The sequence below is a fragment of the Rattus norvegicus genome, chromosome 11 (assembly GCF_036323735.1).
Source record: "Rattus norvegicus strain BN/NHsdMcwi chromosome 11, GRCr8, whole genome shotgun sequence".
NCBI lineage: Eukaryota > Metazoa > Chordata > Mammalia > Rodentia > Muridae > Rattus > Rattus norvegicus.
In genome coordinates, this window is record NC_086029.1 from 75,646,583 (window position 1) to 75,673,392 (window position 26,810).

General features: G+C 46.1%; 2 protein-coding genes across 2 annotated transcripts in view; one reads left to right on the top strand and one right to left on the bottom strand.

Annotated features, from left to right (window-relative positions):
- Positions 1-10,505, top strand: part of Arhgap31 (Rho GTPase activating protein 31) — a 112,912-nt gene extending 102,407 nt beyond the window's left edge. Inside the window, exons 9-12 of the mRNA NM_001105879.1 lie at positions 685-747; positions 2,132-2,680; positions 4,724-5,001; positions 8,055-10,505. Coding sequence (NP_001099349.1) covers positions 685-747; positions 2,132-2,680; positions 4,724-5,001; positions 8,055-10,445 — 3,281 coding nt within the window. The 3' untranslated portion in view covers positions 10,446-10,505. The remainder of the gene's footprint in view (positions 1-684; positions 748-2,131; positions 2,681-4,723; positions 5,002-8,054) is intronic.
- A 9,066-nt stretch (positions 10,506-19,571) lies between these two features.
- The window catches only part of Tmem39a (transmembrane protein 39a), a 29,333-nt gene continuing 22,094 nt past the window's right edge, over positions 19,572-26,810 (bottom strand). The window contains exons 6-9 of the mRNA NM_001013865.1: positions 25,979-26,321; positions 25,048-25,235; positions 23,097-23,217; positions 19,572-20,042 (exon numbers count right to left, since the gene is read on the bottom strand). Coding sequence (NP_001013887.1) covers positions 19,776-20,042; positions 23,097-23,217; positions 25,048-25,235; positions 25,979-26,321 — 919 coding nt within the window. The 3' untranslated portion in view covers positions 19,572-19,775. The remainder of the gene's footprint in view (positions 20,043-23,096; positions 23,218-25,047; positions 25,236-25,978; positions 26,322-26,810) is intronic.

Below are 26,810 nucleotides of genomic sequence, written 5' to 3' on the forward strand. Positions count from 1 at the left end.
CCCTGGGGAAACATTGATGATGACACTCCAGGTCTTTTCCCTTGATGTCCCAGGTTCCTGGTGCTGCTAGATATGGTTGCAACCAACAATCCTGCTCTCCAGTCTACCAGATAAGACAGGTTGCTCAGGCAGGTGCCATGGAGTCTACCCCATGAATTTATCTTGAGTACTTTCTGAAAGTTATGTTTATGATTTTATTGCTTTGTGTGTATGGATGTTTGCCTGAATGTATGTCTGTGCACCATGTCTGGCCCTGGGAGGCCAGAAGAGGGCATCAGATCCCTTGGGCTGGAGTTACAGACCATTATGAGATGACATATGGGTGCTGGGAGTCAAACCCAAGATTGTTTGGAAGAACAGAGCTCTAACCACTAAGCGATTGTTCCAACTCCTTGAACACTTTTTGTACAATTAAACTGAATTCAGGACTTTTCACTTGACAAAATTACAATTTACCTTTATTTGTAAAATATTAATAAAACCTATCTCTGCCCTCTTGTCATAAGGTCCGTCCCCATTAGGAGAGATACATAGAGTGGTGTGGGGGCAATTTTGTAAGGAAATAATGTATCACTACATGAAAAAGTTTTCTGGAAATTCTTCTCATAGGCTTATAGCCTATTGTTCTGCATGCTTCTTTTTAATCTGCATTCATTAGGGATATTTTTTTTCTCTTATCTTTAGTGGAAAAGGCTACTATTCGACCAGCTAAAAGCATGGACTCACTGTGTTCAGTACCCGTGGAAGGTGAGTTAATGCTTTGTTTGTTTGCAACCAAGGCCACTTATAAAGGAAAGAGTTTAGTTAAGGACTTGCTTACAGTTTCAGATAGTCCATTAACACCATGGTGGAGAACATGATGGCACCCAGGCAGGCATGGTACTGGAGAAGTTGCTGAGAGCTTTATATCCTGGTTCACAGGCAGGGTGTGGGGGAGGAGAGGCTGGACCTATTGGGGGCTTTTGAAACCTCAAAACCCACCCTTAATTACCTACCTCCTCCATCAAGGCCACACCTCCTAATCCTTCCCGAACAGTTCCACCAACAGGGACTAAGCATGCAAATAAATGAGCTTATGGGGGTGGGGGAGGCAATTCTCTTTCCAACCATCACAGTAAGATTCTACAACTATTGCCCAGCTGCTTACCTGCAGTTAGGATTATACACGATCACGTAGCCCCAGACCACTCCTTGGCTCATCGCCCCAAAGTATCTAGAACCTCTTCCTTTTTACAGCCTTCGTTTAGCCAACAGAGGAGGCCACCGAGAGTTTTCATTCAAAATTGGACCACATTAAAGGTCAGAAAGCAAAAAAAACAAAAACAAAAACAAAAAAACAACAACAAAAACCCAAATAAACAAACAAACAAACAAAAAAAAAAAAAAAACCCTAAGACAGAGAACCTGGACAGATAGAGGCTAACACTGGTTTATGCCAGGATGATTGTGTCTGGAATCTGTGAGTTTCCTGGCCATGAGCTTCACGGTGCTTTTAAACTTATAGGCTTGTTCATGCCAGTAAACACTGGTGCTTTGGGATTTCTATTGCACTGATAAAACACCACTACAGAAAGCAACTTGGGAAGGAAAGTGTTTATCTTAGAACTGTCTCCGGGAAGTCAGGGCAGGAACCTGAAGCAGGAGCCTGGAGTCAGAGTCCATGGAGGAATGCTGCTTACTAGCTTGCTCCTCCTGGTTTGCTTGCACAGCCTGCTTTCTTATGCAACCCAAGACCACCTGCCCAGAGTGGCACCACCCACAGTGAGCTGGTCTCTCCCACATCAATCACTAAATTAAGAATATACCCCACAGGCTTGCCTCTGGGCAGTCTGGTGGAGGCATTTTCTCAATAGAGGTTCCCTTCCCCAAACATGTCTCCTTCATGCCAAAACCAACCAGCATTAATTGTGTATCAACTAAGTAGTCCCTATTGAAATAGGTTGCATATGAGTTGATAGCCATTGCCAAACAACAGGGATTCACATTTGTTCTAGAAGCTCTATCCTTGCTGGACAATTGCTAGTATCTCGTCTACTTTTTTGTTAAGCAACCATCAGGCCCAGATACAAGGAAAGAGGCTCTTCAATCTGCGTCCACAGGATACTAACCACTGCTTGCGCTTCTTCACCAGGGAAAGAAAACAAAGGAAATTTCAATCGAACAGTCACCACTGGTGGATTTTTCATCCCAGCCACAAAAATGCACGCGAGCAGCACCGGCAGCTCCTGTGACCTCAGCAAGGAGGGCGAATGGAGTCAGGAGGGGATGCCAGCCGGGGCTGAGGGGGGCTGTGAGGTGGGCGGTCAGATCCGGCCCCTGCCTGAGCAGCTGAAGGTGTTCCGCCCCATCGGAGACCCTGAGAGCGAGCAGTCAGCCCCAAAGCTTCTGGGGATGTTCTACACCTCCAGCGACAGTCCTGGCAAATCCGTCTTCACAAGCAGCCTCTTCCAGATGGAACCCTCGCCGCGCCACCAGCGGAAGGCGCTCAACATCTCCGAGCCCTTCGCGGTGTCTGTGCCACTCCGTGTGTCCGCTGTCATCAGTACCAACAGCACCCCGTGCAGGACACCCCCCAAAGAGCTACAGTCCCTCTCCAGCCTAGAAGAGTTTTCTTTCCAAGGTTCAGAGAGTGGAGGATGGCCAGAAGAAGAGAAGCCTCTGGGAGCTGAGCCTTTTCCAGGTAAAACGGGCCGAAGGGTCTCCCTCCATTACAAGAGAGAACATGAGGTTTGATCTGGCTTAAATAGCATTTGCAGGGCAATGTGGTGAAGTGGTAGGGATGGTGGGCTCTAGGGCCAGAATGGCTGTTATGAACCTTGCTCTGCTGTGGATTTTCACCAAGTTAATAACCTGTGCCTTAGCATCTTAATTTTTAAAATGCTGATATCAACAACCACGCCTTATTTGTACGTTTGTGTCAACATTTGGGTAATACATGCAAAGATCTCAGAGCAGTGCCCAATACATAGGAAGTACTCAGGAAACGTTACTATTTTATTACCACACAAAATGTCTTCTGCTTTCTATTGCTGTGAAGAGACACCATGACCACAGCAACTCTTATAAAGGACAGCATTTAACTGAGCCGGCTCACAGTTTCACAGGTTTAGTCAATTATCATCGGGACAGCATACAGGTACACATGATGCTGGGGAAGGAGCTGAGAGTTCTACATCTTGATCCGCAGACAGTAGGACACTGCCACACTAGGCTTAGCCTGAGCATAGGAGACCACAAAGCCTTCCTACACAGTGACACACTTCTTCCAACAAGGCCACACCTACTTCAAGAAGGGCACACACCCTAATAATGCCATTTCCCATGGGCCAAGTGTTCACACACACGTGTCTGTGGGGCCATTCCTATTTAAACCACTGCCTACTGTGAGAAGTCAAGAGGGGAGAGGTCATGGGATGGCGAGCTGGAATTGAGGGATCTGCGTTTCTGGATATATTTTCTATTCATCCATCCCTCCTCATTTTTACCTCTGCAAAAAAACAGAGCTGGCAAACCCAGCCACGGTAAGTTCTTCCATAGGTTTGATCATAGCCATCCCAGAGTGGGTCTGCTTTGGTCACACACAAGGCTCACAGAGTCTCTGCTGTGTCCAGAGTGAGCGAGAGTTTCTGTTGTTGATCTAGGATTCTCCTCTTGTAGCCAGGCTGCTCTCCAACCAAGAATCCCACTGCCTCAGCCTCCCAAATGCTTGGATTACAAGACCCTTTTGACCAACAGTCCAACTTAACCCACCTACAATGGGATATGGAGAACCCCACCTGAGAGGTTTACTGTCAGTCAAACCAACAGAATGCTTCTATCTCGATTAACATCAATGCTTTTCAGTACCTCCTCTGTTACTGGGCATAACCTAAGTGTCCTATGTGTATAGTCTCACTTCTCGTGACAACTTTCTGAGGTACAGATTGTCTCCATTTGCTCATAAAGGAATACATAATTTCCCCTAAAATTCTTAACAAACAAGTGGGGGCGGGGGGCACCAAACACTGCAGTTCCTATCAGTCCCAGATCTGAACCAAGGTATACCTTGTTGGTGTTGCCTGGCATGACAGTCACTCAGTGTTCAGAGCCAAGACTGCCATGAAGTTGAGCAGTGCCACACAGGTGAGCACGCCCAGAAGCATCTGAGATTCACTATCCATTTGACTTCGAATTCACTTGGCTGTTGTGTGTTCGGAGGCCTTTCACGGTTGCCAAAGCTTCCACAACCTTCACATTCAGTTACATGACCTCACATGGGCACGTCATCCTGTTTAAAAAGGCTGTGCTGTAAGGTACCAATAGGACTCATCTCTTCCAATGTTGTGACAACCAAAAATCTTTCCAGAAATTGCCAGTGTCCCCAGGGGGCCGGGGAAAATCTGGAGCAAAATGGTTCCCAGTTGAGAACCAACAGAGCGGATGATTTCTTGGGTCTGAGGCAGGAACATTGTCAGGAGAAACCATAAAGAATGAGGGGGGCAGTGAGTTGAGAGAATTCCCCCATTCCTGTAAAGCAAGGTTGGGAGGCAGGGCAGTGACAAGGTGGTCCTGTGGCATCCGATCCCATTACAGATGGTTGTGAGCCACCACGTGGTTGCTGGGATTTGAACTCAGGACCTTTGGAAAAACAGTCAGTACTCTTAACTGCTGAGCCATCTCTCCAGGCCCCTCAAATCCTCCTTGAAATGAACCTTTATACTGACCACTCACATTCTCCTCCCAGGTTCTGTTCCTAAAAAGGCAGCTACCGAGGACACCAAGCCAGAACATGAAGCCCCGGGGAGAGCAGAATGTAACCAAAGCCTTCCCCTAGACCCAGGTACCCCACTGGAGAAGAAAACCTTGGATATATCCCTGGGCTCTCAACTGTCAAAGGAACCAGAGAAGTGGCCAAATGCAGAGAAGGCGATGGAAGAGAGCCAGGGTGCCAGCCAGACGAAGCTCAGCACTCCACAAGAGAGCCCCAGGGCGCGGACCAAGCCAGTGCTCCTTCATGAGATGGTAAGGTAGACTCCGCCCCTCCCAGCCACAAAGGGTACAATTTAAAGTAGATTTTAAAAACAGGTTAAGGTTTTCTGCAAGAGAAACCTAATCTATTGAATCAATGAATTGATTGAGATTCATGTGTTTCTGATTAAATTAATTACTTTTATATGTGTGATTGCAGCGGCGTGTGTGTGTAGAGGTTAGAGGACAGCTCTGGAGTCTGTTCTTGCCGTGTTAAGGCAGCATTCCCTTTTCTTGGTTCTGTGGGCACTATGTACTGCAGGCTGACCAGCCCCCAGGCTTCTAAGCGGGCTCCCTCTTGCTACCTCCTGTCTCACCACAGGACTCCTCGGGGTTACAGACTTGCACCGCCACCTCGAACTTTGAACTTGGGTTCCAGGGACGGAGCTCACAGGATCCCAAGGCTAACACGTCTACCCGCTGAGCCATCTCCCTAGGCCCCTAGGAATTTTTGATGAGTCTTTAGTGGTCTCGCTGAGCAGCCAGGAATGATAACACACGCCTATCACTAGAGAGATGGAAACTGGAGGGACATGAGTTCAAGGCCATTGAGGACAATCTGGGATGTACGAGAGACCCTGTCTCAAACGAGACAAAACAAAAACAAAACCTACATCTCAGCCTGGGGTTTCTTAGTGGCAGGCCTCTGAGAAGCCCCGCCACAATGGGAAGAAACCATCCAGCTCGGATTCCTAAGGCAAACACAACTCAAATATTTCTGGCCCCAGAACCACTGACATGTCTCTATGCACTGGCATTGGGCCCAGAAGCCGCACAAAGGCAGGTGGTTATATCACAGTCCCAAGTATGGCGGCCATGCATGAGCCCCATTTTCTGTCCTGGTGCTTGTCCATAGCTGTCTATAAAATCTGAGAGGTTTTCAGGCTCTAGTCTGTGTTTTTAGAGACGTTCAACCCTGACACCAAAGCTCACAAACCTTGTCCACCCTTTAGGGGTGGAATTTTCCGAGGGTGGTTTTATGAGATGTCTTTACGGAGAAGGTGTGAGGAGGTTTTCTGGGGACACATGTGCTGAGGGCTAAGGAAGCCTTCAGCATTTTAACTTGCTTCCAGAAGACGCCAAGAGGACCGTGTGCTGGGAGTTAGGGCAAAGCTGATGTGAAGCGTGTCCTTGGGAAGGCTTGAGCAAGGGTTTGGGCGTGTTTTCATTGGCAGGGATTCGTTGGTGGTTGACTCTGGTGAGGAGAGCCCAACGCAAGCCGCATTACTTTGAGGAAGATAATGTTAGGGCTGGAAGAACGAGGGTGAGTTCAGGTTAACAAGTAAAGGAATCAGTTCATTCCTTCATTGAACATACGTCCCAGATCCCACTCTGTGATAAACAGTGTTTAATTTGAACACTAGGGTCACTGCAGTGCCAAGATTATTGCCACTGTCCCCGCCTTTTGGGCTGCCAGCCTCACAGGGAAAAGCCAACATCCAGGGCAAAGTGAAAGAATGGAATAATAAGGGAACGAAATAGTCTTTTCTTTCTTTCTTTCTTCCTTCTTCCTTCCTTCCTTTCTGTTCTCTCATACAGTATATCTTGTTGTTTTTTTTTTTTTTGTTTTTTTTTTTTCCGGAGCTGAGGACCAAACACAGGGCCTTGAGCTTGCTAGGCAAGCGCTCTACCACTGAGCTAAATTCCCAACCCCTACATACAGTATGTCTTGACCAAAGATGATTCCCCTACTTCCATTCCTTCCAGCCCCTCCCCTGACCTCCCTTGTCCCCTTAACAAGGTCCATTCTTCTTTTTCCCTTCAAAAAAAGGAAGGGGGGTGGGGGCTGGAGGGATAGCTCAGCGGTTAAGAGCATTGGCTGTTTCCAAAGGTCCCGAGTTCAATTCCCAGCAACCACACAGTGACTCATAACCATCTGTAATGAGATCTAGTGCCCTCTTCTGGTGTGCCTGAAGACAACTACAGTGTACTCATATAAATAAAAATTAATTAAAAAAAAATTTTAAAGAAAGACCAAGTGAGCAGGCCTCCCAGGGATATCAACTGAACATAGCATTGCAAGTTACAATAAGACTAGGCACATCCCCTCATATCAACGCTGAATGAGACCATCCAGTAGTAGGAAGGGGGTCTTAAACATGGGAAGAAGAGTCAGAGACATGGCCACTCCCACTGTTGGGAGTCCCACAAGAGCATCAAGCTACACAACCATAAGATATGCAGATGACCTAGCTCAGACCCGTGCAGGTTCTGGACTGTCGCTTCATTCCCTGCAAGCCTCTCTGAGCCTTGCTTATTTGCTTCTGTGGGTCGTGCATAACCATGATTCCTGTAAGAAATCAAGAACTCTAACTGCTGAGTGAAGTAAAGAAACGAGAAAAAAGTCAAGTGGACAAAGCAGAACTAGTCATTCAAAAAATGCACTGAAGTGAAGTCCAATTGCTCCTGGCCAGGTAATACTGGAGAGCTAAAAAGAAATAAAAGGAGAAATGGGGGCTAGAGGCGTAGCACGCACACCTTCACGCACAAGACCCGAGGTTTAACCCTCAGCACTCCAGAACCAGAGCCAGGTGAAGAGATGAGAAGTCCTCCCAGAAAGACTCCACGCCTCCAGAGGTTAAAGACATTCCCTGAGATGCTTCTCCTTACAAGGGAATCACACCATGTCGAAAGAAAGGCAAGGGATGCATTACACGGGACTGGAAGGTTGGGGACTTAGCTTATGGGCTGAGCAGTTGCTGGAACATACAGCAGCTTGTGCTTAGAACTGGCTGAGGAGCTCAGGCTCTACAGTGGGCAGGAGTGGGTCTCCGTCCTATCCACACCTCTGTGATTCAGGTAATTAGTTTAATCCATTCAACTAGCCCAGTATTGTCTCCCAGGGCACTGAAAAAGTTAAACAGGAAGACCTATGTCTGGCATATGGTGGGCATTCAGACACCATGGCTATTACCGAAGCTGCCTCCTTTATCCCTCAGAGTACTGGCAACTACTCCCGTTTCCTTGGCGCTCACTGGCCTCTTGGCAGACAAAAGTATCCAGAGTTCTGAGCTCAGAAGTAACTAATTCTTCTTGCTGTTTTTCAGGATGAGGATGACTTGGCTCAGGCCTTGATCTGGCCTGAAATTCAACAAGAACTGAAAATCATCGAATCAGAGGAGGAGTTCTCGTCATTGCCACCCCCTGCTCAGAAGACAAGCCCAATGACTGAGTCAAGTCCGGCCCCATTTCCCTCCCCAGAGGCCCCTGAGAGCTTGCCCAGTAGCTCCGCCCCTCTGGAGGTGTGGACTAGGGACTCAGCCAATCAGAGCATACAGGAGACTGCCATCCTCACCAACAGAGAGAAGCTGGAGCCAGTCTGCAGCCTCCTTGAGTCAGAGTCTGAGCAGGCGGTCAGCCCAGACCCGTCCACTCTAGCACCACTGGAAATACTTCTGTTTGAGAAGGTGTCTTCTCCAGCTAGGATAGAGATAGGAGGCCCAGGAAATCTCTCCCCGCCACTTCCTCCTGCTCCTCCTCCCCCAACTCCTCTGGAGGAGGAGCCTCAAGTCTTGCTGTCACACGAAGGTCCTGACAGAGAAGACGCATCCAGGGATTCCAGGACAGATCTCTACACAGAGCAGCCAAACTCCGAAGACAGCCCTGGAATCCCTAGGCTCTGTCAGAGAGAGGAGGCTATTGCAAGCCCAAATGAGAAGCAAGATGCAAAGCAGGCTGTTCCCGAGAGCAAAGACCCTGGTCTTCCAAGCCCAACAAAGGAGGTTGAAGTCATCCCACAAGAAGAGGGAGATGCTTCCCATTCAGCCCAAGAGCCTTCAGACTGTGACGAAGATGACACTGTGATAGACACTGCCCAGCATGGCCTGGAGATGGTAGAACCATGGGAGGAGCCCCAGTGGGTGACCAGTCCCCTTCATTCTCCCACCCTGAAAGAAATTCAGGAGTCCCAGACGCAAGGTTCCCAGGGCCACCGGTTAGAGAGGAGACTTCGCCACAGGCCCAGCCTTCGCCAGAGCCATTCTCTAGACAGCAAAACCACTGGACAGAGCCACTGGGCTCTTGAGGCTCCCTTCTCCAGCAGTTGTGCCAGTCTTGAAACAGAGAGGAATTATGAGCCTCTGCAGACACCATCAGCCAGAATTAAAATTGCTGGATTGGAAGAGAAAGCCCTAAAAGCCTTCAGAGAGTTCTCTGGCCTGAAAGGGTTAGAGGTTCTTCCCAGCCAGAAGGGATCATCCGGTATACAGCCCAAACCAGTAGAAACCAACTTCATCAGTTTGACAGAGGGAAAGGAGCAGGGACCACAACTGGAATTTAGCAACCCTCAGATTAAACACAACGATGTTCCCGGGCCAGATAGCAGCGAGGGGAGTTCACCTGGGGCTCAAGACAGCACCTCACCTGGGGAACACCCCCTAAAGTTACAGCTTAAGAGCACTGAGTGTGGGCCCTCGAAAGGGAAACACCGGCCGTCTTCCCTCAACCTGGACTCTGCCATTCCCATCGCCGACCTTTTCCGCGTTGAGAATGGGGCTTCCTTTAGTTCACCTGGAATAGAGCTCTCTGAACTAGGGGACACCAAGGTCATCTGGATGAGCTCCTCACAAGGTAAAGCAGCCCCCTGGAGTTCTCAGGACACACAGGACCTGGGCATCGTTGCCCATGCCCTGACAGGCCGCCGGAATTCGGCTCCTGTGAGCGTGTCAGCTGTGAGAACCTCTTTCATGGTCAAAATGTGCCAGGCCAAGGCAGTCCCTGTCATCCCACCCAAGATTCAATACACACAGATCCCACAGCCCCTGCCCTCTCAGAACACAGGGGAAGGAGGGGCTCAGCCTCCGGAAAGGAACCAGGAAGAACCTGGTTCAACCCCTGAGACCCCTCAGAAACCCACCAAAGATGACTCTCCCTCCTCCCTGGGAAGCCCAGAGGAAGAGCAACCAAAGCAAGAGCAAGGAGCCTCTGCATCCCGGAGGAAGGCCAGCACCACGTCCTGCGTGGCTGAGGGGTCCTTCTGCTCTGCAGAACCAGGGCCATCCACTCTGGTCTCCTCACAGGATGCAATGGGGCAGTGCAGAAAGCGCACATCAGAGACAGAGCCATCAGAAGACAACCTTCTTTCTTCAAAACTGGAGCGAGCATCTGGGGGTCCAAAACCTACCCACAGGCCAAGGCCAGGAAGACCTCAGAGCCTAATCTTATTCCCCATCATGGACCACCTACCTTCCTCACCCACAGTGATAGATTCCAAGGTCCTGCTGTCCCCTATCAGAAGCCCTTCTCAGACAGTGTCCCCTGGCCTTCTCTGTGGAGAGTTGGCTGAAAACACGTGGGTCACGCCAGAAGGGGTTACGCTTAGGAATAAAATGACCATCCCTAAGAACGGCCAAAGGCTAGAGACTTCAACAAGCTGTTTTTACCAGCCCCAGCGGAGATCCGTGATTCTGGATGGAAGGAGTGGGCGGCAGATAGAATGAGACCAGCTGAGCCTGCTGCTGTTGTCCGTAAACGTTACCAGGTTCATCTGGTCCTTACAGGATCAACTGGCCATTCTCCAGGCACAAGCCATCGAAATCTGGGCTTATATTTGCCTCTGACCACCTCCTCTCTCCCTCTCCCACCCCCTCTCCTTTGTCTCTGACCATGCATGAGTCCATTTGCAAGAAGAGCAGTCAAGACAAGGACCGGAAAGTGAGGTTTAAGGAAGTCCACATGAGCAAGTGGGGAAGAGGATGGAATGCTCACCTCCGATGGACATTGGGGCTCATCTTCGAGTCAGACCCTCCATGACCATTTTACTGCCAAGAGCTGGCTAGGATAGTAGCCCTTAAAAGAAAGAATTTTTTTTTTCTTTTTGTTGCCTGAGTCAGAAAAATCTTCCCGTTTTGAACGAAGGCTTCTTCGTGCTTTTTTATGCTCTTTAAAGCATGTGTTCTTTTAGAGCAGTTTTTTTAATAAGCTTTGTCAGAGTGTATTTACTTCCCCCCAAATAGCAGCAGATCTGAGAATGCAAACTAACATGCACTTGAGATCTCCAGGAGGGGGAACTTCCTTGTGCTCTTTCCCTGGGATTGCTGCAAGCCCTGTCCAAGGTGAACGAACCGTGAAGCAGCCCAGAAAGTCAGAATGTGTACTCAAGAGCAAAGGCCCAGACTGGTCCCACCTACAAATGCTTCTTGGTGCCAGCTTTTTTGTGACTCCACCTGCCACTGCTAGGCAGGCTGAGTACTGAGCTGAGGACTACAAGGTATGCAGGGATGATGGGTCTGCTTTCTTAATAGTGCCAGACAGAATCCAAGTGCCGCATGTCATAGAGGAAAGCAGGCTTGCTACAGACCTGATGTGTCTAAGTTGGCCAAGCATTAGGAGAAGGAAAACTCTAGCTCATTCTACAGCACTCATCTGGGCCCAGCAGGATGGGTAAAGAGGCAAGGAGGAGCCCCATCTGTCACTGTCCTCAGAAGTACACTGCCTTTAGCCAGCGGCCCCCTCCCTTTCTCCTCTCGCCGTTGCTCAAGGGCAGATTTGAGACACCTCTGTCTTCATTCCCCCATGTCCACCATCCACTCAAGTGCTCAGACTTGCTCTGACTCTTGTCTGGACACAAGCAGATGCAATAAACCAATCTGATGTCCCTTAACACCCGCTGAAAGGTTTTTCTGGTGCTTCCCTCACAAAGGTTTAATGGGGCACGTCTCAGATTCCAGCCTGGCTCAACTCTGTCCAGAATTTGTCACTGCACAAGTTTCTCTGAAGACTAGCGGTATCTCTGGGTTGACCCCACAAAGCCAGCACCGGACTGGCTGTGGGGCTAAGCTGAAGTCATCTCCAGGGGGAATGTAGAAACATGCTCTACTGCAGCTCTCATGCTCTCGATTCCTTCCCTGATAGGATTTGAAGTCTTGCCCTTGTTTTCTTAAGCCAATGCCTGGGGCAGGGATACCTAGAGTCAACTAATGAGAGTGAGCCCACAAGAGAAGCAAGGGGAACCATCAATAGGCCTTCAGTTTTTGCTTTATTAGTTGAGGAAAGCACTGGACCAACAAAAACAGAGATGTCAACCAACAAGTCTTAGGACACACAGCATTTCCCCCTAGTCACGAAAGGTGAGGAAATATGGTATGGCGAGATGAAAGTGGCCATGTTCTGGAGATTTGAAAAGTGCATCCCTTCCTTATCAAGAAATATGGTGGACAAGCTTGGTGTTGGGCTCAGTGTACCCATATGCCTTGATAAGGACTCACTGCACTCAGAATGTGAGAGGAAAAGAGCCAAGTACCCAACAAAATACTGAGTCTACTTAATGATTGTTCTGTTTCCTAATACTTCTAGGATGTATTTTTATCGGCAGGGAGACAGAGAAGCAATTATTTACACACTGACAGGTGATTTAAATTCTGAGAGCTGATTCCAAAATGACTGCCTCGTTCCCCTTAGACACCATTCATTTATGACATCACCTTCAGGAGAACAGACATGCTGGTGTCTCGATGACCCACTGTCACCTGTTTGGAAATGTTCCTTACTTCAGTTTTTCTCAGCCAGTCAATCCAGAAGGGTTTGAGATCTTTACCATCTCAGTGCCCTGCCTCTCAGTGTGCTCCTCTATCAACTGTCACATGGTCATAAATGTTGTGGGCTGGGTGAGCCTGGTGCTTATAAAATCTCATTTTATGACAAAGAAATTGTCCCTCAGCATGCTGGGGGTCACCATTTGGCCAGCTTGGGGCTCTCATGCTGGATCCCTGAGCATGGCCAAGTGAGAATCACCCTGCTTGCTTCCATCCAGGGTCAGGGAGCAGTACTATTGTTGTCAAGACCTGCTGATGTGCCAAAAAGATCAAGAGAGCCAGTCTTCTGAGCAACTGCCAGTCCACAAAACGGGGTAGCTCACTTCAAAGACCAAAGTTCAAACAGAACGCGTACATGTACACTTTCTTGGCATATTGTCTTTGCTTAAGATAATAACCCATATTTATTTGCAAAACAGTCCTCCCAGACTATTTTTTTCCCTTTTGCCAAAATGGACTGGAGAGAGAGCATTTGGTTTTTATTCTCTTCTCTTGGGATATGAAAAGACCTAACCAAGACTAAGACCTCGTTATGAGATACTAGCTTACTCGAAACCTTAAAATTCAAAGTATTGCCCAAGTGAAATTTCTGGATTCTGGAGACACTAAAAATGTAAATGTCAGCATCTTCACCAAGTATTTACCCAAAGCTTGGGAGTAGGGCACCGGGTAGCTTAGCTACACACTGTTGAGTGAGGTCTCACAGAGAGAAGAGGGACAAATCAAGCAGCCTCAAACACCCGAGAGCAGGGTGAGACCCACCATTAGACACCACGCAAAGGCAAAAGAGCAGCAACTAGCACCATCAGTGGGACTGCTGTCAGTATTCAAATGACCTACTAATTTTAAACAATCTAATTAAGCAGAACTGCAAGTCCAATAAACTGTATCAGTGAAACACATGGGAGTTGAGAACTTTGTTTTCAAAGATCGAAGAGAAGATGAACTAAGTATTTCTGATGGATGGGTTTGCATGGCTCTCACTGGTTGTCAGGACTAACTGTTGGCTAGAAACCAAGAAGGATCCGATTCCACACACCTTAAGAAAGGATTTTAGAGACATTGATCACCCAAACAATGGTTTAATTTCTGCTGTTGATGAAGTCACACATAGGCCCAAGATGAACTTTTAATTTCATGGAGTGTTAGGCACACAGCAATCGTGTTTGGTCAAAATCAGGTTGGAAAGTCATTTGTCTACCAGGCCTATGTTCCTACCTTCAGAAGCCCTGGAGAAAATAAGATTTGTTTGTTTAGGACTGGAATGGAGGAAGTTCCTACTAAATCCAATTTCTCCTTAGATTGAGACTATCTTCTACCAAAACTGGTTCTACTTGCTAACAACATGCATCTCAGAGTTTGCTGTCCAAGAGTTTAATTTTGGGCATTTCAGAGAGGAGGGTCAGCTCAAAGTGGGCAATGACAAGAACATACTCCCCAGCATCTTTCCTGGACAAACGAGGTTGGAGGAGGGAGCAAATGCACCTTTGTAGGCAAGAGGAGAGGGAGAAGCAAGAAGGGCGTTTGGCTGAGCCCAGCGCCAGTCCTAGCAGTGTAAAATACTTGGCACACTGGTCACTTAGTTTGAGGTACATGAGCAATGCAGGAACTGGTTCTCAATGTGGGTCAAAGAGGAGGTAGCTGACGTAAGAAGCTGTGACTCCAGTCATATGCATAGCACTGGATGAACCCCGATGATTTGACTCAACGTAATGCCATTGTAGTCTCTGGTTCACAATTCTGCAGAGTAAAGCACTTTTTCAAAGGCCCCTATTGGCAGCCATGGGATTGCAAGCTGTTTTTGAACTCTACAAATGTTTCCAAAGATATAATTGAAATGTTTTCTATTCATTAAAAAATATATTAAAGCTACCCATAGAGACCTCTAAGTGTAATTAAAAGATTGTTATGCTTTAAAATGTACTCTAATAAATCATATATAATTCTTGGGATGGAACTATTGGTTGAGGACATGGGGGTCACCAAGATCAACACACAGAAAAGTAAATCATGTTATCAGACTCATAGTTCTGGTTTGTCCTCTGCGACATCACTTTTGTTGTTACTGTTACCTCAAGGTCAGATTTCACAAATTTCCCATAAACCTTGGTTTTGCTTTTTTAAAAAAATGATGATATGGGTAGCTGGGGAGATGGTTCAGCAGTTAAGAGCACTGTCTGTGCTTGCCGAGGACCTGGGTGGATTCCCAGCACCCAGCTGGGGGCTCAGAACTGTATATAACTCCAGTGCTAGGAGATCCATGCCCTCATCTGACTTCACCAGTCACACACATGGGGCAGAGACACACTTGCAGGCAAGACACCCATACACATCAATTTATTTTTTACAAAAAGAGAAACAAACTTATAAGGTCTTACTCTGTGGATCAGCCTAGCCTTGAACTTGCAACAATCCTCCTGCTTCAGCCTCCCAAGTGTCAAGATTTCACGTTTGAGTCGCCACATCCAGTTTTCATAAGCTTGTTTCTGTTACATCTTAATAATCAACTGTTTGCAACTTCACCCTCTAAACTAGTCATTTAACCAAAATCCCCAGAGTAAGTTGACATCCTGTGCGGAACTCTGTAGCTTAAGAGGAACTATGAGCCCACCGCGTGGGTACAGGCTGTTTCCCTATTGCTGGAATCAGTTAAGGGCTTTGGATTTGAGGGTGGGCTGTGTGGTGCGCTCACCTATGCTTGTTTACGGAGTGTGTGGAGACCACACACACCACCACGGGCTGGGGTTAGAGACAGGCCCGACACACCTATGCAGCTGTTGCGTGGGTACTGGGGATCTGAACTTGCATAGAGGCTTCTGCCCACGGAGACAGACCCCAACCTAAGGACTGAGTGGTCATACAGTGCTAGAAAGGGTTAAGGGCAACATTTCCTATCCTGGACTACATCATCACATGTAAGTGGGTGGGGCTTGGGATGTGGGAGGAGCCTAGAGACTTCTACGGGGGTACTTTGTTTTCCTACGCCACCAGACTTCTATATAGGACATAAGGTTCCAGCTTCTCATTCCTGTTCCTGTTCCATTGCTTCTTCATGTTTCATACAAAATATCCTCACTACCAAAGCACATGGTCCAAGCTGTTTCAACATGTACTGCTCTTTAGGCACGATGTAGTCAATCGAAGATGTCCTCCTAGCTTTGGCACGAGGCTCCACTTCCTTCTACGGAACGAATGTCTCCCCAGCCCTTGGAGCTTTATTCTTCTCAAGGAAAGCCAGCAACACCCCTGTGGTAATTGTCCTTTGTTTTTATCTTCTTACTGGGATTACTAGGGCCCCATGTATACCAGGCAAGCACTTTACCACTGACTTATACCTGGTACCCAGGTACCAGGTACCCTGGAACTGGAGTTACGAATGGCTTTGAGCCACCAGGTGGGTGCTGGGAACCAAACTCAGGTCCTCTGCAAGAACAACCAGTGCTCTTCACTGCTGAGCCAGCTCTCCAGCCCTGGAATCATTTTTTAAAAATTGCACTTATTGTAGGGGTACACATGATGGATTTGAGGCATACACGGAGATCGAGACAATTTTGGGGAGTCAGTTCTGTAGTTCCACCAGCATAAGGTCTAGGAATCAAAACCAGGTGTCAATGTTGGGGACGCCTTCACCTACTACACCCCTGTATCTTCTGACTTGATTCTGGGACAGGGTCTCACTACATTTTTCAGACCAGTCTTGAACTCACTCTGGTCAACCAGGCCTTGGATGTCTGACCTGCTCACCTTTAATTCCTGAGTGAAAGGGGTTACAGGCTTGAATCACCAGGCCTATCTATGTTATCACTTTATTTCTACCAACTTAAAATTAGTGTGGGGAGGGGTTAGAGAGGAGTGTTGGGCTCCCAAGTACACAAGTTGAGGTCAGAGACAACTTGCAGATTTCAGTTCTCTCCTTCCACCTTGTAGATTTGGGGAATTTAAGCTTGATAGCAAGTACTGCCTTTACCACTGAGCCATCTTTAACTTTCTGACTTCTGACCATGTATGGGGCTTCTAGGGTTACATGTAAGATTATTTCACACCTGGTATTCCGTTATCCTAAATTTCTCCTCTTCTTAGAACCTTCTGTTCTTGTGAGTTTATTCCATTTGTATAAGATTACCAATGCCTGGCCCACCACTATTCTAGCAGCACCATTCTCAAACCTGGAATCCTTCTGCCTCCGACTCCTGAGCACAGGGTGGCAGCTGTGCACACCTCGCTTTTATACTTCCCCTCATTTGACCTGCCTGGCAGCCATCTGCTGGTTGTGCCACACTTTCAGCCAAACCAGCTCTCATCATGTTTAAAAGAACAGTCTAAGGGGCTAGGGAGATGGCTCAGGGATTAAGAACACTGACTGTTCTTCCAGGGGACCTGGGTTCAATTCCCAGCACCCACATGGTGATTTATATGTATCTCTAACTCAGTTCCTAGAGGAGCCAATGCCCTGTTTCCATGGGTATTGGGTACACACAAGGACCAACTTGCATGCGACCTTTCCTTGTTGCTGCTGAGACAGCCTCACTATGCACCCCATCGACCTCAAACTCACTGTTCTCCAACACATTCCCAAGTGCTGGGATTACAGACATGGGCCACTGGACCTGCCTACATTGTTAGTCATGAGAAGCAAACCTTCAAGGTCCTAAGGAAAGTACAGAAAAATGGCCACTTCCCTACCCCGCTTTCCTCACAATTACATTTAGGTTCAGCCAATTTAAAGAGCAAGAAAGCTAATGCACCAGCAACCTTCTGCTTTGCTTCTGCCTCCGTCCATTGTACAAACGCATTCCCATCTAAAGTCAATGGCCTTACTGCTGTAAAACGAAGCTCTTCAGCTGGCCTAGTAGATATAAAGGCATCTGCTGCCAAGCCTGGAAATCCCAGTGGAATCTCTGGTTCCACATAGACGAGAGATTCAACTCTGGCACACTGCTAGCTGTATGCTCACTGTGCCTAGAACACAAAGCTGTATCTTGCTGTGTCTGACCTTTGCTGAAAAATCGGCTGATGGTTCCGTGAGTAAAGGCGCTTGCCATCTGCCACCTGATTTCGATCCAAAAATTGGAATAATGTGAGAATTAGTTCCCAAAAGTTGTTCTGATTTCCAAAAGCGCACACACACACACACACACACACACACACACACACACACACACACACACACACACACACCTACTGCTACTGCAGAGGATAAATCAGGAGCATCATGAGTCAAGGCCAGCCTGGGCAACTTCTTAAGACTCTGCCTTTTAAAAGTAAAATCATTTCAGCCAGGAGCAGTGGTGCACACCTTTAATCCTAGCACTCAGGAGACAGAAGCAGATGGATCTCTGAGTCAAGGACAGCCTCGTCTATAGCCAGGGCTACACAGAGAAACCTGTCTCAAACAACAATCTCCTTAGCTGGCCCTGGTGATACACACACGTAACATTTCCTTCTAGAGACTGACATGGGAGTGTTGTGACAGCAAGACCTTTTCTAAAGAGAAAAAAAAAACCCTCCTCAAAGATGCTTTTCAACAGTTGGCAGTCATGAACCACTTCAGGCATTCTTACAGCTTTCTAAATGAAAACCCTACTTTACTACTTAGAATATGCCTTTAATGGGTGCCATTTCTGCTGTGTCCTTGCCCTGACTTCTCCCTACTGCATTCATCATTTCTACCAGAAACTGGGCATAGAAGCTGGCTGATTAAACAACTCACATCTCTTCAGGGTAAGCTACGGCATTTCCTACTGCTAAGCCCCAGGGCCTCTACAGCACTTGGCAGGAAACTTCATTTGCTGAGTGGGTAAAGGGTGGCTATCAAATAATTCAAACTTCAGAAGCAATATCCACAGCACACTAAGAAAGCCATGGTTAGCTGCAACATGAAGGGGGTCAGCCCCACACACACACACACACACTCTCTCTCTCTCTCTCCTAGAATGGGTTGATTGTGTTTTTTTGTTTTTGTTTTTGTTTTTGTTTTTGCTGAACCCTTTCCTTTCGAGCACTCCTCAAGAACTGGTTTGTGAATTAAGCTTTTGAATACAAGGTTGCTTGCTTGGCTTTACAAGTCACATTTGCATCATCCAAAGCATCAAAGTCTAAACGGCTGAGGCCAGCACAGAACACAGGGCAGTCTGGCTTTGGTCCTCTACGACAGGAAGTTGACAGTGCATCAGCTCCCAAGAGCAAGGGCAGTGGGGAGGTTAAAGCTCATGAATACGAAGGGGCTCAAGTGTGACGCTTACTTACTTATTTTTTGCACTGTTGGGGAACAAATTCAGACCTGGTGCATATGAAGCAAGTACATTAAGGTGAAGCTGCATCTCCAGCCTTTGAGTATGAAATCTACAACACAGATTTTGGCTATAGATCAAATTCTGAGACAAAGCAGCCACTTCTTGTGTTTTTCCTCCCCTCAGGACTGCAAACCGCCACTGTAAAGAGGTGGCAGCTGGAGTGCCCCAAGGCTGCTTTGCTGAGGGCTTGCCCGGCTGACAGCTCCCATCCCCCACACTCTGGTGATCCCCGGGGCATTTACACTCAGCTTCTCCCAGGGACCCAGCCACGTGTCTTCCCCTTCATGCGTGTGGGCACCCCAAACACTTCCTGTCTTTGGAAAGCATTGTTACATATAACTAAGAGTAAAAGGGAAATCTTTGGAAGTGAAAGCCATGAAAGGTCAGGCAAAGTGACAGCAAATCGTAGAACACAAGGGGAGATCACTCAGAAGAATCTCACGAGCAGATCAGCAGAGGCACCGCTTCAGAGGGCCTCCTCCCAGTAGACAAAAAGAGCACCGGACTCAAGACTTGAACTCACTTTGCTGCAGTTACCTGGTACTACTAACCAGCTAAGTTAAGTGGGGGTGGGTACTCCATCCGTCTGGTGGATTTGCTTTTCTACAGCAGTAATTATGGCCAGGAGAGGGACTAAAGATAACAAAAATGACTAGGAAGAAAACAGACACACCAAAGACACCATGTCAAGTGATATGCAAACCATGTTCCTAAGTGAATGTTACTCCAGAGCCAGACAAACAAGTCAATCTTTTACTGAAGGGGCAGCCTCTCATGTATAATATTCAAATATACTAACACATGAAAGATAACATCGTCTTGTTTATGGATACATTTAATATCCCTTACCCTTCCCAACTTTCAAAACAATAGTATACAAAATATAAAATATCTTAAATATTTATAAAAATCGCAAGAAAAAATAGATCGTATGAAAATATCTTTATCTGAGTTCTCCCTCACTGCTGAGAGGCAGCTTGGTCTGCCTTGAGTCCGTAGCTGTTGAGGGGTAGGAGTATGCCCTGCCTAGGACTATTCTGTCCCGCAGGAGCTTAAATAAAACATAGTAGTTGCAGAAAAGAACGAGTGCCATGGAGAGCGTGTGGTTCCACTTCTCCGAGCGCAGCAGCGAGTACAGCTGGTAGATGATGACACTGCCCTCGATGAGGATAAGCAGGTTCAACACTCGTAACGGGCGATGGAACAGGAACTGTGAGGAAGTTAGCAGACAAGTGTTACTCTGGGGAAAGCAGAGTTGCTGGATTCAATTTCCTAAAACAGTTTCATAATTATAAGCGCACATACCAACACCAAGTAAATCTGCACATTCAGTGGCAAACTATGCTTGCTATAGAGATCTAGAATCTTTCTCCTTTTGCTCAAAAACAAACAAAAAAAACCCTTTATTTCAATGCCTATAAAATGCAAAAAATGATTATGTACAATAAGACCTTTCTAACATGGTATCAGAGATGTATTTTATCTAAGGCATTCCAAAGTATATTTATCACATGGGAGTATTTTAGGCTTTGTAACACCAACCAAAAATTTAAAGCTACAATGTAGTAGTGACATAACTACTTTAAAATGTGTATTTAAAATATTATATATTTAAAATACCATAAAATATTTTAAAGTATATATATTTATTTATAAGTTGTTTATGAATTATAAAATAATTAAAAAATCATTCTTAGCTTAGGACCTAATATAAGACATAAAAAACAAGGCAAGTTTGGGGACATATCAATAGCTTGCTACGCAGCCTAAGCCGGCTGGTGCTGACGGTCAGTTTGCCTTAGCCTTCTGAATGTAGGGATTATAGGTGTTATTTTATAGTGCAGCTACCTCACCAAGCTACAACAGTGTCATCATTTTCCCTTAAACCCTTTACCAAACTTTGATTACTTACTGAAATCCTCTACCCCACATACTTCTGCTGAGTCCTTTCTCATTCCCCTGAATATGAAGAAATCAGGCAAAGACATGGATGGCAAGAGGGAGCCTGGGAAATGAGCAGGCATTAGAGCCGGCCAGAAATGGGCTTATTTTCACCTGGCCTTCACCTAAGGGCTCAAATCCTAGCTTATTAATAAAAGGTACTTTGACTGCAGAAACAGACTGCATAGTAACCTGTAACCATCCAGTCCTAAACCCAAATGAACCCAGGTGCTACATAGTTACCAATTTGGACCGAATTTCTGTCTCAGGAGCTTAAATGTGAGACTGAGGCTAACCTGCCAGGGCTGCTGTCAAGGACACTGAGTTTCTTAGCAATCTTCCGGGGACGAAAACTTTAACTTGAATTTTATAAAGATACTCACAACACCATTGGCTCAGAATTACTGTTCTACAAAGATTAATAAAGCTATTTTAGATTCTAGAGCAAAGTGTAGTTAACTGTACTAGTAACCCAGAAACTGAGCAAGTCAAAAAGAAAGGTGGCTTTAAAGTGGCATAGCTACTGCTAATAGGCAGACTTTATTTATTAAGTTAAATTTATCGGGCTCTCTTGCAGCTAAAGGCTGGCCCGGAAACTCTTAATCCTCCTGCCTCTACTTCCCAAGTGCTAGGATTACAGATGTGAGCTGCCTTCCTAGGCAAATAGTCAGGTTTTAAATGAATTTGAATGTTCTCACTTCACAAAAATGTTCTAAATGCATGGGCTCCTCCAGGGATTCGGATTGAGATGTGTAGAAAAGGGACCTGATCACTGTTACAGAGAGGCCAGATAATGTACACACAGTAGCTACTAGGGCTTCTGAGAAGTAGTGATTTACCTATTTGGTAATGAAAAACCAACAATTAATTCACCTTTCTTATATGAATTTGGCTTGATTTTTTCCAGCTATCCAACACAAACAAGAAAACTGTAACAGCTTAAAGGGATAGCACTGACCAAAATAATTAATTCGCAATACCCTTGAGACTCCACTGGCTGAATTAAATGCCTATGGGAAAATGAAATGCTATGGAGCTATGACGGGAGTCCCCTCCTCATCTTAAGGCAACCCCCCATGAGTAGATACTGTTTCCTTTTCAAGACGCTCTTCCTTCTTTCTTCCTATGCTCTCCCCATAGCAAGATATGTCCAGGCATCCTGCCCTTGATGGAGGTGAAAGGTCTCTCTCTCAGTAACCAGAAAATCCATGTCCTTTTACAAGGAATTGGGAGAGACAGGAAAACAGGAGATAGATTTTTTTTTTTAAATCTCCATTTTGTTATGGAATTTAAAGGTAATGCACGGGGTTGGGGATTTAGCTCAGTGATAGAGCGCTTGCCTAGCAAGCGCAAGGCCCTGGGTTCGGTCCCCAGCTCCGAAAAAAAGAAGAGAAAAAAAAAAATATCGGGAACTAAAGGTAATGCACTACACACCAGGTATTTTGACTAAAATGTACTCTCTGCATATACCTTTTCCCCACCCACATGGGTGAGCCAGCTGCCCTTTCTTTAGAAGTCAGACCCTTCGGATCCTAGAGCTGGAATATCTAGAAAACAGGTCATTAGACTATAACTCGAGGCATAAGGTCAAATGGGACAGAGCTGGGCTTAATGCCTACTGCTTTTTCGTATTTAAGTTTCAACTTTATTTCTTTCAAACTCACACAAATACTTAAAAACCATTATTCAGGGGCTGGAGAGATGGCTCAGCGGTTAAGAGCACTGACTGCTCTTCCAGGGGTCCTGAGTTCAAATCCCAGCAACCACATGGTGGCTGGCAACCATCTGTAATGGGATCTGATGCCCCCTCTCCTCTGGTGTGTCTGAAGACAGTTATAGTGTACTCATATACATTTAATAAATACTAAAAAAAATCCTGTACCAAGTAGTACTTTATACACAGATCTCGTTGGCTTGTTTTTGAGCAGGGCTGATACAGCCAAGACCTCCTTGAGCTCTTGATCCTCCTGCCTTCGCCTCCCAAGTATTAAGACTACAGTCATGAGCCCCCATGCCACACCCAGATACAATATAAGTGAAGGTCACTGCTAAACCAAACTATTAACAAATTAAGCTGTCAGGTGAAAAAGGAAGTCCTATAATTGCCTTCTTGTTTTAAGCAACAGTATATGAACTTCAAGCTGTCTTTCCAAAGACATTCCCAAGATCAAAGGCAATGTCACAGTAATAGTAATAATTACCTGTCATTATTAACTTCCTACTGTGCATCCATCACATACTGTGCTAGGTGCTTACTACATGCATACAGAATGGCCTCCTAACCCTTCTAGATTATGCTTGAAAATAAGCAAATGGTACTTGCATAAAAGCGGGCATGGGATCCATCAGAAGGCACTGCTACGTTGTAAGGTCCCATGGCTCTATATAAACATCTGCTGTGCCGCACCAACACCCCTTGAGGCCATATTGTGTTCTCTGACCAACTATGGGAAAAAGAAATGCACTGTTAGAATACTGAGAATTAGGGAAGACAGTGTTTTGAAAGGTCAGCTATAATTCTATGGAAAATCTGATTAAGCTTTCAAGGCTTCATCTGCCTGAACTCTAGACATACATTCCACAGCCAAAGCCTTAGACGTTAGGAAGAATTTGTTATGATAACTTCACTGCTATACAGTACACAGCAATTACTGAGTATTAGGCTTAACTCCGTGTTGAAGGACTTACAGGCTTGGAAGAACAAGCAGGCCAGAAAACACAGTATTAGAGGGTGACTTGTCGTCTGGATCCCAAGTGAGCAGTAAAAGGATACAAACAGGAAGCAAAAGCCAATGACAGCAAAAGCAAGAGAGAAAGGAATAGACTGCCAACTAGAAGACATCTGCTGCATAACTACACCCTGGAGGACCACTCTGCTGTGTCTCGCAGAGGTGACAGGCTGTATAGTAGCACAGACACACACAAGCACTAAAACACAGACTTCTCTCTTTACCACTTTCTTAGGTTATTTCTATAGAGGTGTCTCTAAGGAAAAGAAATTAGGGAAGAAAAAGTTTCTTTCTTCCCAGCATCAATGTAATGGAATTGCAGAAGAATGGAAATCTTCAAATTAAACCTTTTTTTTTTTTCCACTTAAATCTAAGTTAATTCATCACTTCCTGATTTTGGAAAGGTTAGTTTCCTAGGATGAGAACCGGGACAGCAGTTTAGAGATGTTAAAAATAACCATTATTCTAGTGCCCTGCAGCTCTCCCAGTTTACAGCATGTTCCACGGCCTTGCTCACACTTACCAGCATTAAGGTGATGATACACCTCATGGCCACGTGCCACCAGTAGCCTGAAGATGTACAGTACTAGGACTGTGGGTTGTACTTTCAATTGTTATTGAAATCTGTCCTTTGCCCACATTCAGGTTTCTTTTCAGCCTGGCCCAATCTCTTTCAGTTCCTGGGCTTGAAGGCCTGTGCTAATCTGTATCAGACATCAAGGCAGATAATTGAAGGGAGAACTCTGAGGGGAAAAGGGAGGGGAAGGTCACCTCAATCTGTCCCATTTAATGAGGGGGAAACTGGTGGATGAAACTGTGAGATATTTAATTATAAAAGAGAGGAAGGCGAAGAGGGTCCATATTTGAAGATGCTCCAAAACTGAGGGACAGTCATGACAGGAGGCTCACACTGACGGGATGAAGGCAGCATTTGGAAGCTAGCTAGGCATTTTGAATCAGAGGCCATACGAAGAAATGATTAATAAGGGTACGCAATAAAAGCCAGGGACAATTTCATTTAAGAATAGGAAAAACAAGGAAACAGTACAGAGATTAGGAAGAAAATGACTACACCCGATCTGATTAATTAAAAAGGATTAAAGCAAATTCCAGCTGTTTCAATGTGGGGTGATGAGGTAGCAACTACTGAGCTGTGGCAATGAAGATGCGAAGACAAACCTTAAGTCTTACACAATAGTTTAAAATATATTGTATGTACATGTATGTATACACACACAGACGCACACGCATATACACCCAAATCTGTCTGGGTTCGGGTAAAGGGTGAGAACTGAGAACTCCCGACCAAGTACAAGGCCCTCCAGAGTAAATGGGCAGCTGAAGTGTGGACCCACTGGAGGAGCAGCCTATGACGGTGGTGGAAATGAGTTAGCGCCTGCATTCTTGTTAGTACTATGACAAGCAACCATGTAAACAGAGACCAAGTGACGAGAGAGAGCGCGAGCGAGCGAGCGAGCGAGAGAATGGCACACAGAGCACACAAACATGACGGCATCATGAAGAAGTGCTCCGAGGACTACTCACATGTGCTGGGGAGCATTGCTGTAGAACCCATGTTCCAACTTCTGCCACTTGCCCAGGTGAGCCGCTGATTTGTGTAGCAAGTCACAGTATTTGGATGGTAGCAGCTGCGTGGTGAGCATGACAAAAGCATTGATCCACACCATAATGAGGTGCTCACATGACCAGCGCATGTCGTAATACTGGGTACTCTGGAAGAGATCATACGAGAAACGATCCATGCACTGGTGATGAACAGAGGCGGGGAAGGGTGTGGGCATACGCCCTGCAGACAAATTCCACACTGAGTCAACATGCACTGTTGTCCTGCTGTCCGTGCAGAAACTTCAGGAGCAGAGTCCTCCAAAACCAACCTGACTTTCTGGCTGCACGAGTTAGGGCTGGGAGGGAGAGTAATTGTGTTTAAGTGTGTCCTTCTAGAAGAACTGAGTGCTTCTGAAGTCCAGCTGCAGAAGTGCTTCTGAATGGGTGAAAGGGGGACCCTAAAATGGCCCCATGTGATATCCAGACCACTTATCTCTTCTTTTGAAATAAATTAGGTTTAGTTGGATGGTTAGGTTAAATTCAAGGAAACTTTTGAAAACCTGTTAATAACCACAGCAGTCTAAATTTCATTGAAATTTTGGTTCTCTTAAGCTGCTACGTAATCATTCTATGTTAAGTTCAATCTTTACTCTTCCCAGAAACTTAAAAAAACATTTTGGGGGGGAAAAAAAGGAAGGAAGAAAGAAAGGAGGGGCTACCACGGGGTGCATCACATATACGGAAATACCTCTCCGCCAACCAGGAGCGGTATTAGTGCACTCCAGATGCAGCCGAACTCCACCATCCAGGCTGCCAAAGGGGAGACAGAGAAAAGGGGAATTAAACAAGAAATACCCAGTTTATGTAACTGACACAAATCCAGGGAGAACAGAGCAGGATACCTGCTTACCTTCACAAAACACAGCGGGAGAAATGCTACGTAGTAGGCGCTGAAGAGGGAATTGAAGAGAACGTCCTTGATTCTGTGGTTGAAATCTGCCTTCAGACATTCCACCTCATTGCGAATGAGGTCAGGAGACAGGGGGCAGCTGTGGGTGGGGATGGGCGTGCTGTTATTAAACTGCTCTTTTAGAGACTCCAGCAGTAAGGACAGGAAATCTTTGGATCTGGTCAAACTGCCCACATTTGAGGCTGCGTCCTCTACTGCCTGGTGCTGAACCACATAGTCTGTGAGAAGAAGATGGGCTCTGCTATCTTGATGGAAACAGTAGAGAGGTACATAAACACCAAACCTGTAACACAAAGTGATTATGAAAATGAGACCAATCTCCATCTTGGCAGATCATGTGACCACAGCATGGTCTACCCAAGGCAATGTAACCCGGGCTTTGTGTTCTACAGATGCAGTATATACACATTGTAGGGTAGGACAGTACATAAAAGCCCCAGTGACAACAAACAAACATGTAGAAACAATCATTTTTATCTAGTGCAGTTTTTTCCAGAATGCAAATTTTATACATGGTCACTACCAGCGGTTATTCAAAGAACTGAAATAAAGCTCACAGATACCCAAGGGCCCATGATTACTGTTCAGGCTTCTCTCTGAGGTTCAGAAGGATGACTTTAGTTACTAAGAAATACAACGAGAGTCTGGTTCTCTCACGCTGCTTCCCGTGATGCACATGACTTTAATTACATACTCTAAATTATGTATAAGATGATAAATAGTCACTTCAAGACAGTCTGACTTGGGGTTGGGGATTTAGCTCAGTGGTAGA